Source organism: Apteryx mantelli, chromosome 3 (assembly GCF_036417845.1).
Source record: "Apteryx mantelli isolate bAptMan1 chromosome 3, bAptMan1.hap1, whole genome shotgun sequence".
Taxonomy (NCBI): domain Eukaryota; kingdom Metazoa; phylum Chordata; class Aves; order Apterygiformes; family Apterygidae; genus Apteryx; species Apteryx mantelli.
In genome coordinates, this window is record NC_089980.1 from 93,368,203 (window position 1) to 93,381,724 (window position 13,522).

The 13,522-nt window shown below is 40.3% G+C and overlaps 1 protein-coding gene across 1 annotated transcript; it reads left to right on the forward strand.

Moving 5' to 3' along the window:
• COQ3 (coenzyme Q3, methyltransferase) lies at positions 1-8,057 on the forward strand. Its single transcript, XM_067294589.1, is given in 8 exon segments — positions 1-115; positions 1,591-1,711; positions 2,087-2,239; positions 2,400-2,499; positions 3,978-4,220; positions 5,418-5,577; positions 6,983-7,121; positions 7,123-8,057. Coding segments are annotated over 8 exon segments (1,089 nt in total). The 3' UTR covers positions 7,181-8,057.
• The last annotated feature ends 5,465 nt before the right edge of the window (positions 8,058-13,522 follow it).

Genomic DNA, 13,522 nt, shown 5'->3' on the forward strand with positions numbered 1-13,522 from the left:
ATGTGGGGCGGCGGCGGCGGCGGCGGCGGGGCGGGCCGTGCCCTCGGCCTCGGCCGCGCCCTGGTGGGCCGGTGGGCGGCGGCTGCGGTGCCGCGGTGCTGGCGGGCGGCAGGCGGTGAGCAGGTGGGGGGAGAGGGGGGGAACAGGCCCGGCCCTGCTGTGCTGTGGCGGCCCCGGTAGCGGCGTGGCCTTCCGGTAACGGCCTTCTGGTAACGGCCCGGCCGCGCGCCGCTGGCGGTTGCGCTCCCGCCCCGCCCAACGGCTCTGGGCCCCCACGCGGCCATGTTGCACCTCCGCCGCCGGGCCGCGCCCTCGCACCCCTCCCTAAACCCCTTCTGCGGCTAACGGGCGGCGGCGCGTCCGGCCTGCTCCTCCTCACCGTCACCTTTTGCCATGTTGCAAATGTTTTTTAAATTTCCGCCCTCCCATAGCAAGGCGGTGTCAGCGCATTTAGGTGCTGCCACCGCAGGCTGCACTTCTTCGCCTAGTCGCCCCGCTGCCACTAGCGTTTGGGCTGCGGCCTTGCTGCTCCAGAGGCACAAGCAGCGCCAGCCACTGCGCTTGGCATGGCGGGCGCGTCTTCAACAGGGGCTCTGCTCGAAGGGTGCTTGCTTAGCCACTCCTGAGCAGCCAGCGGTTGTGGCTGCACGGTGCATTTCTTCCCAGCCACCTCCTCTGTCTCTGCACTGAAGTTGGCATGGCGTCCTTGGTCTCTTTAGCGTGTATACGTGCTGAAAGGTGTTTGTAGAGATCTCCCTCAATCACTGCTTTCTAAAATCGCCCTAGTTATAGAATAGGTTAAAACTCGGGGTGTAATGAGGTTTATAGATCTTGAGGTATAGATTTGGGGATTGTTGGTGACCGGATACCAGCTGAAGTTCTGGACGAGTCTACATTTTGTTTGGGAGAGCGGAGCAGCCTATTGCTAAAGCATGCTTGGAAAAGACAAAGGAGAACAGTTTTTAAGATTGTGTTCTTGTTCGGTCTGTACACCATCTCCAAGGTTTTCTTACTTTTCTTATGTTTTCTTACCATTTCTACAATAAAAAATACAAAAAGAGTGCACAGCTGTAAAGTTCTTATTCCAGTATGTAATGAACCAAGAGTCAGAGTCCTGTGTTGATAGCTATTTATGGCGTGTGTGTAGATGCACAACTGGGGGTCAGAATAGACCTTTTGGAGTGAAATTCTCACTAGCTGTAAAATGTTTCAGGTAGATGAAAAATTGCTGTTTGCTTAGACTCTGAGAAATGTCATCATATGTATTTTGACAAGTACAGGTATGCTAAACTAGTGTATACTGTCCTATTTAATCCCTGTGCATTCCTTAAGTAGTACAGTGAGCTGGTGTGTAAAGATTTGCACAGTTAATATCCAAGAAAAGCCTGTAAAGCAGGTGTCACCATTTCAAGTGAGACACTGGCTTCCCTTTTTTTACTGTAAGCGTAATCAATAGATGTGTAAACTGTGTACTGATGAATGGCAGATGTAAAGTTGTTCTTTAACAGCATTGATGAACTAGATTTTTTGCCTTTGGGTGATCATAAAGCTGATGTTTTTCACTCAGTTGCCTTTTTTTCATTTATGCAGATGACCATGGTGATCTGTCTTTTCAGACAGGCCCAAGGGGTACTCTTGAGAACCCTACCTGGAAAATACAGCTGAAATCCAGTAGTACTCTGCCTGTCTCTCTAACTGAAATAAAGAGACTGTAAGTATTGTGTCTAAAATAAACCTAAATGATGAGTGTCATTTTCTATAACAATTTAATTTTACTTTGTGACAGTGTCACATGAAGTCATTTTTAAATCTCACAAATATTTAGATATTTGATGTTGCCTATTTTTGTTTTAATAATTACTAATTAAAAAATTATAGCCATGCGGTCATCTGTTTTGGAAAATACATTATTCATACAGTGCATAAAATCTGTTTGCTTTTAATCAAGTATAGCTAGAGTCTTTAAAGGAAGACTGGAATTTTATCTGTTCTTTCTCTTCTGATCTTCAAGAATTTATTTTTCCTGTATTTCAGCTGACATGAAATATCAATATCAGTTTCATGGCATTCTGCTTTTGTTATTTAGGTTTACCATGAAGAGACTTTTCAGCACTTCAAACTCAACAGTGGATTCAAAAGAAATGAAAAAATTCCAGCTCCTTGCACATAAGTGGTGGGATGAAGAAGGAGAATATTCAGCCCTTCATTCTATGAATGATATTAGAGTGCCATTTATTAGGTATCCTTCTGAAGATGCAGACTTTTTTCAGATGCTATTTCTGTGCATCTTCAGAAAATATTGTAAAAGAATTACAATTACCAGTGCTTAAGATAACTGCATATAACATCTATTAAACCACCTTGTATGTTTGCCCTTAATCACATCCTTTTTCTTTCAGAGATACTCTGCTGAACATGAGTAATAACCATCAACTGGGAAACCCACTTTCTGGACTAAAGATTCTAGATGTTGGCTGTGGTGGTGGATTGCTAAGTGAAGTAAGAAACAATTTGCTCCTCTATCATTTTATATATATATATATTTTTTTTTTACTAATTTGTTGTTTAATTTCTCAACCTCTGGGGAGGACCTTTTCTCTTCTATGGTATATTAGTTACCAAGTGTTTTGGAATGCAGTGAATTCTACAAACCCTGTAGATTATTTGTTTAGGACAGTGGTGGTAGTGGTTCACAGAAAAGAAGGGAATCTGTAATGAGAAAGATCTTAGGGGTCATCAGAAAAGTAAGATTTCAAGCAGGGTAAGGAAAAAGAGGAGAGAATGGTGTAAATGTCTTCTAACATTCCTCTGGGCAGTCACAGTATGTTTTTTGTTTTGTTTTGGAGCCTTGGCAAAAATGCTTTACCATGACAATCACTGTTATCAAAATAGTATTTTCTATTATAAACTTTTTTTTTTTGCTTATTTCTTTTGAATTGCTTATCGTCAGTTTTTTCATCTGTGGTGAGATTCTTGCCTTTGCTTTGACCTCATCAAAAAAGCATGGAATAATGTCAAACAGCTGAAACACACCTCCTCTCTGGCAGGAGAGTGTCTCCTGATGCAAGGGCTGGTACTGCAGCTGCTGCCAGAGGAGTCTTCACAAACTTGGGATTGGGAAGGAACCAGACCCATCAATGCTAGAGCTGTATGGCCATGCAGGCTCTGAGCAGTGCTATTTCCTTTCAAGAGAGGTGTTGCAAAAGCAACTTGAGTCTCTCCCCATGTTTTTTTGTTTATTTTGGGCAAAATTCTCTAGCCTTGTGAGACTCAGAGACATGACTGGCAGAATTGGTATGTGCATAAGCTTCTCAGACTGAATAACTGGTGAATTTCAGGTTGGAATAACATACATGTGGTCATGTTCTGCAGGCTGTTTCAGTTTCAAAAGAGGTGATGACTGAGGTGTTAACCTATAAGTAAGAAGACACTAGAGAAACTTGAGTGACAACTAACTCTGATGCTATCCTAGTAAACATCAGTGTTTAGTTTTCAGCAGTGAGAACGTCCCAGAGATAATCATATATTAAGTAACCATTAAAAAGATATGAGGATTTACCATTACAGGTGGATGTTTAAGAAAGTAATGACAGTAATTAAATACTGCATTGGTTTTCCCCCTTTATTTTTCTGTATGTGATAGTAATTGTGGAAGAAATCTTTATTTGGGGTAACAAAATGGATTCAGACCAATTTATTCTTAAGAAAAGTATACATTTTAGTAGGTATTTTTATGTCTAAGATTATTCCCTCTTCTCCTCAAAAAATTTAGGGTTTTTTTTGTGCTTTATCTCTAATAAACCTTTAAATAAAGCTGGAGGATCAAAGCCCATCATTTATTGTCGTTTGTTTGTCTTATTCCTCTATAAATGTTTTCTGCAAGTGTTTTCAGGATTGTTTATGCAGATTCCGAAGTTGCAGACACCTTTAAGTAAATTGTTTTCATGCAGAGAATAAATTATACTCTGTATTATTAGCCTCTAGGTAGGCTGGGAGCTTCAGTTACTGGAATTGATCCTCTGGAGGACAACATTAGAACAGCAGATCAGCACAAGTCATTTGATCCTGTCCTGGCCAAGAGAGTACAGTACAAGTCCAGTTCACTGGAGGAGATTGTGGAAGAGTCTATGGAAACCTTTGATGTAATTGTAGCTTCTGAAGTAGCGGAGCACGTGGCTGACCTTGAAATGTTTATCAAGTGTTGCTATCAGGTGTTAAAGGTAAGAGAGCTTTTGCTTTCGTTATTGGGAATATATATTCTCTTTTATTATTAAAGATTTTATTTGAAGTTAAGTCTATGAAAACACCTAAATCTGGATTCATTCCTCCACCTAGAAGTGCTTAAAATATGAACTATACTCTGGAGATGCCTTTCATTCTCCCTGAGGATGCAGAAAGTGGATCTTCCCAACTTCAGTGACTAAAGTTAAAGGGAATTTGTTCCCCCAACCCTGCCTTTAGTGGCATTACTTAACATTGCAGTGTTGCTTTGCATCAAGACTTGAAGAAATCTGGTTGCTTCTAATCTCTCCTGGGTGAGAGAAGACATGGCAGTGCTGCTGATGATTGACAGCTACAGCTCAGACTGCATTGAAACTCTCTGTAATGACATTTCTGACTCACAAGATTTTATTCCAGATCTAGACTCATATCAGATATACTCCGGGATTGCTTTTAAAGGATCATGGTCGTGCTTAGATATAATTGGGCTTTGTTTTATTCCTTCTGATACTATTTCCTTTGCAAAGAAGGATGGTAGGGTCAGTACACAAGCAGGAGCTCTCCTTTAATCTCTTGATTTGTGTTTCTGGTCATCAGAAGGCATGTGTATTATTTGAATGGAACCCTTAACTAATATTCAGTATGTTGGGGGTTTGGAAATTATCCTTTATTTCTATCAGACAGTCTTTTAAGTGCTTACAATTCATTCCTGGTTTTGTTTTTTGTCCTTGTAATCATTAAAACAAGCACTGTATTCAGCAGTATCTTAAGTTAAGCAGTGTTGTACATTTTCTTTTAGTTTTAATTAAAAAAGAAATATATATATATATTTACATTAGATCTTGCATACACCTTATACCTTTCATTCATCCTTTTTCTGGGTAATAGTATGTGTTATGTGTGATTTGGGTAGATGTTTTTTGGACAAGGAGATAGTTTTCAGGTAGTCCAAGGCTTTGGTTATGTTGACTGTTTGAACACTACTGAGTCACACTGTTAGAACATTACATTCTGACTTTTTAATTATATTTAAACAGTATACTTGTAAATCTGTGTCCTGACATGAAATTAGTTCTTACTCTTGAAGCATGTAGATTTGTACATAGACAAATTATGTGGCTTAATGCAATTAAACTTAGAGGGTTTTTTTTTTCAATTAATATTCTTCTAATTGAACATTTTAATCTTTTAATTAGCCTGAAGGTTCTTTATTCATTACTACAATCAATAAAACGCAGTTGTCCTATGTCCTGGGAATTGTGGTTGCGGAAAAAATAATAGGCATTGTACCAGAAGGAACACATGAGTGGGAGAAGTTTGTTCCCCCTGAAGAGCTCCAGCACCTCCTGGAATCGAGTAAGTACTGGGCTGGATGATGGGAATGCACAGAGATATCAAATGTTCATTGTAGAAAAGGCAAGGGGACTAGATAGGAAAAGCTGTGTGTAGTTGTCATCAGTTGCCTCACCTATGTGAGTTACCCGTCATATATTATGAATATCGTTTCTGGTTTAAAGTTATTTCTGCTTCCTGACTTTTTGCCTAAAATAAATAATCTTAATGGAGTTCCAAGAATGCAGAGATTACTCAAGGTCACCATTGCAACTGAACCCCTTTTTGACAGCCTAAGCAAAGAGGCAAAGTTTTCCTGTCCTATTCTGATGACAGCATGTACACTATGAAGAGGTTCATATCTTCCAGCTCGGGTTTGAGAATCTAACTGTATTGGCACTTCGGAGCTGCATTGCTACAATTGCACTGTTTGTCATCTTCGTCTTGGGAGCAGGTGTTTTTTCTTTTGGCTGCTGCTTCTTGTTCTTTATTCAGATTATGTTACTAAAAGGTTTCCTAAAAATGTGAAGATGAAACCCACTGCAGATTTCTTAGTCAACTCTTGAGAAACTGATTTGAACAAATAATTAACCTGCCCTTGTTTTGATTGCTTTTAAAATAAAGCACAGCCCAATGACCTCTTTCTGTACAGATGGTATAAAAACCCCCCAACAAATATTTTACTTTGCTTTAGTTCCCCATAGAGAAGCTGAACTATGATTTGAGTTATTCTCTTGGTAAGGTCTTCTCATAGCACTTTCCAGTGATGCCATAAGGAACATGACTAATACTTGTTCGTATGCTGGTTGTTCTTTCCATTCTCTCTTCAAAAGGAGAAGCAGGTGCAGAGGAGTGGTTTGTTTTGATAGCGTGTTTGTCTTCTGCCTTCTGTCATGTATCCTGCTGGGACACAGCAGAATCATGCAATGAACCTGAGAGCTGCTCAGCAGGGAGTGCTAAATCACTCCTCACTTGCACTGAGTCCTTGATTGCATTCTTCCGCCTCTTATATTTACCCTTCTTAGGGGGGAATCTCCAGAATCCTTCCAAAGACATGTTCAGGTATTGATTTTGAAAAGAGTGATGTCAATCCGAAGAATGTGTCCACCTACAAAAACTCTGAGTCACCCACATGTGGTGTTGTGAAGCTAGCATACCACCTTGCAGTGGCTTGCCATACAGCATGCTAATGGTATGCGGCCTGACACAGAGCTATTGCTACCAATAGCTGGACCCACTGTCACCAGTGCTGCCAGTGGTGATGCCTATTGCCACTGCTCATGGTGGTATCTGCAAAAACTGGCTTGTGAAGCACAGCTCCAAAGCTCAGAGGAAGAAGCATATTTCAGACTCGCTATTCTAAAGTGATGTTGCAGTGACTAAGAATATTTGAGAGTATCAGTTGCTTTATGCCTTCTTATTTTTCCAGGTGGCTTTTCAGTGAAGGCTGTGAATGGGATGTTGTACAATCCTCTCATGGGGTCATGGAGTTGGACGGAAAGCATGAGCATTAACTATGCAGTGCATGCTGTGAAATCCAGGGGTCAGGGACAGTCAAGCCACACAGACCCCCTCGTCAGAGATGCAACATGAACAGCACTCTGCCACAGCTGGCACTAGCATGTGACTGTCTGAGACATGTGGTGACGGACTGCCACCAGGGACAGAAAAGAAGGTTTTATGCAGATGGACATCATAAAACCCTTTGTAACAACAAGTGTGCTGTTTGCATGAATAATGCTTATGCTATTTTTGGCCAGTTATCTACAGCAGTCTCAGAAAAACAAGTGCCCATTATCTCAGGAATCATTTAAGATTGAGATGTGTAAAGCTTTTGGAGAATAAGTATTTTTATAAGAAAGTAGTTGCAAATTGTCAGACGGGGAAACGTAAATTATTCTGTCAATAGCTTGGAGGAGGCTCTTCTGTGATAGCTTTTTCAGTCCTACCAGGAAAATTCAGGTCTCCACAGAATAATAGCTTAAATGTAGAATGAGTTTTAAAAATACAGTACTGTATGGTAAATAAAATGCCTTAAATATTCAAGTTACTAACAGAGTCAGTTAAAAATATAAATCACTTAAAATCCCGCAAAAAAAAAAAAAATTGCATATTATTCCTCCTCCCTGGGATAAAAAGAAAGAGCAGCGAACCTTTTTTGACAGGTCATGCTATTTCTACAGTTGACATGAGCTAGCTGTGCAATGGAAGAAGAGTCTCCTAGACCAGAGTGTCTCTGCTGTCAGAAGGCTCTTCTCCATAGAGGTACTGTGCCTATAGTTTCAACTTCCTCCCCCACCCAAATAAAAGGAAATAAAGTTGCAAGTAAAATTTTATTAAGCAACTGTAGCTTTATGATAGAAAAATGATACATTTGCAGGCTGTCCTAGAATTGGAGTGCCACATGCCTTCTCAGTCTTAAAGTCCTGACACCACGCATGCTAAGGAAGAGTGTTGGTCTACATTGAAATAGGACTTTCAAAATAAAATGACTTGTGTGTGTCCATGGTTGTATCTCTTTCCTTATCTTTCTTGCTCTGTCTCTCAGCTTGTTTACAAGGAGAAGTCACTATGTTGATAAGCAAATTGTTCAAAGGTGATTAGTTGAAGTGTACTAGCCTCAGATCCCAGACAGTCATGTCTTTATGGCTTTATTTGTAGATTAAGACTTCCTCTGCTCTCAGCTGTCTGTTGTAAATATCGTTGTTGTGGTTTGGAGTCAAGTCATCTCTTAATCTTCTCTTGGGTAAATGGACTGAGGTTGTTATCTCAGTGTTGCTCACTACATTGTAAGTTTCTGACTTCGTATAAAACTTTTCTTTTACTTTTTGTGGTAAACATCTGAATCCATCCCAATTTTTTATTTTCCTTTCTGAAGCATGACCACAGAAATGGATGCAGTATTTCAGTAATGGTCTCGCTAATGCTGTCTGCTGGAGTACCACCATCATTGTCCTTCTACTTCACATCCATGTTTTGCATGGGAGTGTCTGCTCAGCTGGTCACGCATGCAAAGTGGGGCCTACTGTTTGGGAGTGGAGTGTCACACCGGGAAAAAACATGGAGCCAGAGCAGATAACCAACAGTCTTTGTTCCTGGGAATGTGGCCTTGTGTTTAGGCATATTAAAGCATACGGTTTGAGTGAGTTCCCCTAACTAAGCAATCTACTCAAATTGAAGTTATTTACAACTCCATGACTGTTTCAAATTTTACCAACAGTGAACTGAAAGAAATAGTATCTGAAAAGCACTCAGACCAAGACAGATTCCTGTGGGGGCCCACTAGAAATGTCCTTCAAGGATGATAATCCGCCATTCACATATTTGTTTTTAAGATCTGTCAGGTAAAATAAGGTGGATAAAATTGGGATAGAAAGCTGATTTTTGTTTGCTTTAGAAGTCGTAAATACGGATGTATATGTAACCAGCTGTTATCATGGTTTTCTCATCCCTTTCCTTCTTCCCAATTGCTTGTTGCTTACTTGTATTTTTTCATTAAATTGCAAGCTGCTTGGGGAGGAATGTTTTTTTTTCATGGCTATTTCTATTGTACCTAACTCAAGAAGCCTTTGCTGCTTCTTGAGTTCCCTGGTCCTGCTCACAAGAGGGCTTATGTAGCTAAATTAACAATGGTTGACATTTAAGCAACTAGCAGGTGCACCTGATTGTCCAAGGATTTTGACAGAAAGCTTACTCGGGCACCTGACCTTCTGCTCCTACACATGTACAGGAGCACTGTCAGCTAGGGAGAGTTCAGTGAGTGGTTTGGGCAAAGCAGTGGGGACTGCTTAAACAGGTCCCCATAACCATGGCGTGTCTCCAGAATGGCCTGATGTGATCTGTCCTCAGTCTCTAGCCCACATTTTTTCTCTCCTGGCAGAGTATCCTAACTATTCTGGCTGTATTTCATCCCTGTATTTCATCAACCTCTTTTTAAGCTAGAGAGTAAATGACTACACTAGAAATAATTTTAGTGAGAAAGCAAACACTGCAGGACTTTCCTAAAACTTCTTTTTGAGTTGAAAATTCCTTTAAAATCCATGCATTATTCAAAAATATGCATCTCTGACATTACATAAATGCAGTACTATACCCTGAATAATATTATGTATTCATGCTGCAAAAACTTTTTTTCTTAAAATCTTCTCTGCATTGGAAACCAACAGAGATTTCATGCTTCTGTTAACCCAGTTGCTGTGGAAATTTAACAAGTGCTATTGAAATAGAATTTAGGTCAAATAGATTTTCAGATCTTTGGCTTTCCTGCTGCAAGTTTTTGTGAGCAGGAGCCACACCTTTGAAGCTTACAGGAATAGTGGTAGTAGGAGAGAAAATGTAATGTTAATGGTAACAGGTAAGCACCTGGGACTCTAAAGCCAAATACGCTTGCCTTGAGATTGTGAAGAACAGTCACGTTTTGGGCTTACTCTTCCTCAGTCTCAGTTTTTATTTCTGGCTGCAGAATCTTTTATGCAGTCCTTATCTCTCCTGTTCCCAGCTGCTCATTTCTGCAACACAACAAACCAAAGCAAGGAGCTGATCTGGCTAAAAAAATCTGACAAAGCAAACTACATTGTTCTGGGTGGCCTCAGCTATTCAGCCCCAGATTTGTCTCGTTGTGTTTTTTCACCTCCCCCCTGTCTGTCAGGCCATACAGTCTGTCTGTGTCCTGTCTTTGAGTCTCGTGCTTGTCTGAGTCTTCTGCACACTGATTCAGCTCTTTGACCCAATAAAAATCCTTTTTTTTTTTTTTTGTGGGTTTTCTGCTTTTCAGGGAGCGAAATTGTCCCACTGTCAAGGACCAGAGCCAGTCACCAGGTAAGTAGTGAGCACATGGTCGGGGAGAAAGCAAGGGCGGAACGGCCTCTTTGGGTGGCAGTAAGCTTAAAGGTTGGCTCAACCATTGAACTTGATGTTTCCATGATGTTCCGTTGCGCTATCTCATTTCCCGATACTCACTTGCAGTCAAGTGACATTTCATGGCCATTTCTACAGACCCTTACAATTTCTTTACGTATGATTTCACAAACAACCTGTATCAATTCTCTGGGGAATGGAAAAGAGAGAAAGTAGCAGGAATGGAAATGTGTAGTGGCTGTGAGGGGAGATAAGAATAAAGACTATCTTTTAGAAAGTTTTCCTGAAAACAGCTTCTCAGGTTCTTGCATTATGTTGAAATCTCAGCTTTAACTAAAAATAGCTTATTTTTCTCACACAAGAAATGTTTGAAAGGAATAATCACATGCAGTCTGAAGGTTCAGGAATCAAAAGTCTCCGCTTCCGTAATATATCCTCCCCCTCTTTTATTTATTTATTTATTTATTTTTTAAGTTGGTCTGATGAAGCAGGGGAGAGGAGAACAAGTGAGACAGGAAGAATATGAATCATAATTTAAGTGCTGATGATGTCATTGCAGTGACTTGAGAGGAATCCAGGTGTATCTGGTATGAGGAACAACACTGGAAAGCTGGTAGTTATAGAAGGAAGAATATTAATTCCTGGAAAACAAATATGACTTAAGGACTGAGAATGTTAAGCAAAGGTATATAGGGCAGTCAGGTTTGATTGTGCCTTGAAAGAGCAACTACCAATGCTGAATTCCTTGAAAGGAAAGCTGGGCTCCTTTAGATACAAACTGAATATTAGTTGCTTATTATGTGTGATTAGCTGCTAGCTTCCTCATTCATGGTGTTTCCCCTGTTTATATAGAGAATGTCTTATTCTGCTGCTGTAAGATGTATTCCCGCACTATTTCTTTATATTTAATTCACTTTTATCAGGAACATAGGCTATAGGAAAACCTCTTCACCACCTGTGCCCAGGATGCCCACAGGCGGGAACAACCTGAATCCTAGAACTGGAACACGGAGCAAGTGAAATGCTTCAGGCAACATTGATTTAGTAAAGACACTGTCATTAATTTGTTAAAAGGGAAAAATGTGGAAGCCCTAATGGATGATAAGGAAACCTGCTGCATAATTTCTCTTCCACATCCCCTCCCCTTTGAAGTCCTCAACCAGCCAGCTTAGTACACATGAATACCTTTTGTCTTGTCCCTAAGTCTTTACTGTGGATCTTTATTTTGAAGTCGAGGGCCCACACCTAGTTATGGAGCTGCCCTCAAAAGATTATTGGGAGGTAGAGCCTGCTCTTCTGCTGTCCTTTCCACAGAGCAGAGGGAAGATGATATAGTGAAAATTGTATCTCACCGATCTTCTTAGCAGATTGCAAAGTGCAGATCTCAAGTAAGCGCGTTGGTCCCATTTTATGGGCAGATGAACTGAGGCCCAGAGTGGTGAAGTGAATCGCTGCAGTCGCCTAGCTGGAGCAAATGGAGTGGGAACAGAAGAGCACCCAGAGGGCCAGCTGGCAGCACACTGCTCTTTGCACTAGGCAGCGTTGCTGCCCTGGTATTGTCTCTGCTGGGCTTTGCTGAGCCCACAGGGGACGGAGTGGTATCGTTTAGTATACAATTATCCTTGAGTATATCTAAAGCAGATCCATGGTTTTATTAGTTTCTCTGCTGTCTCAGAGTAACTTTGTTTTTCCAACACAGTGGGAATTTTGTTGCATTCCGTCTCCTGCTTCATGATGAGTGACCAAAACATAGTTCTTTCTATGCAATACAGTTATCTTGCCATCCTAACCACATATTTTTCTTAGCCTCCATCCAATGGAAAATATGACATTGGTTTTATAACTCTTAAAATCACTGAATTCTGCTTAGACTAACAAGCACTATGAATCTGAATAAAAATAACATACTTTCAGATGATGTTTTTGTGATAAAATCAACCTGCATTCCCTCTGGAATAAAATTGGATAATTGAACATTCATGCTAACAGTAGACTTTGTTTGCACTGATAGACTCACACCCTGTTTTCTTGAAGGGATATAGGATGATGTCATGTTTTATTCTAGGCAGAGAGGCTAGGATTTCATCTAGGAGGTAAAATCACCTGACCTCTCTTGACTTATACATGCATTCTCTGCACATCCAACACTCCTGATGACATCAGTGCATTAGGAATTCAGGATATATACTTTGATCTGCATTTTACGGTTCTTTTATTTCCACATAGAGTCACTGCAGTAACAGGCAGAATCAATATTCACTTTTTCTAAAAAATACAGTATTTTTCTGCTTAAAAGGATGGTGAAGACCATTACTGTTCCATTAATAAATTTGAGACCTCTGTTGCATCCTCATGAGTTGTGCTAACAAAAAAAAACCCATGAAACAACTGGGAGATAAAAATTCTAATCTTGCCTTAAAATACAGTAACTATAAAAAATTATAATAATGGAAGACAGAAGATTTGAAGTGTTTTATTCTCCTGAATTAGAAAAAAGTGCATAACACCTGAAGACATAAAAAAAGAAAATAAACCAACACTGCAATAAAGAGGAGACATCAAAAGAATGTATTCAGATCACATAAAAACTGCAAAGACTAAATAATGAATATTGTGCTGACTTTCAATCTATTATTTTTATTATCAATATTATTGAACAAATGAGCAATTTCCATGAGCGTGCAGATTTACCCTGAATGCCCTCTGAAAAGAACAGCACTAGCATTGAATCTTGGGGATTACTTCCCAACTTTGCCGCTTCCTCTCTGCTATTGGACGAGTCACACAGCTCAGTACCTTGCCTCCCTTGATTCACTTGGAAGTTATGCTTTATAAAAGTAATGGGACCTAAGCATCTAAGTGCCTTTATGAATCTGCCCTTAATGTGCTCTCTGCCTCAGTTTGCCAACTGTAATGCAGGAGGCTGTGATGTGGATGGACACACTCAAGACTATCAGGTGTCTGTATTGCTACAGGGACAGAAGCACCTTTAGCAGACATTGTTAGAGATGCACAGGGGAAGTTGTGCTGAAATAAGTCAGACACAAAATGTAATCGAAAATACAAATGTAGTCCCTTGGAAGGCAGCGATACTTGAAAGGTAAACAAGAAT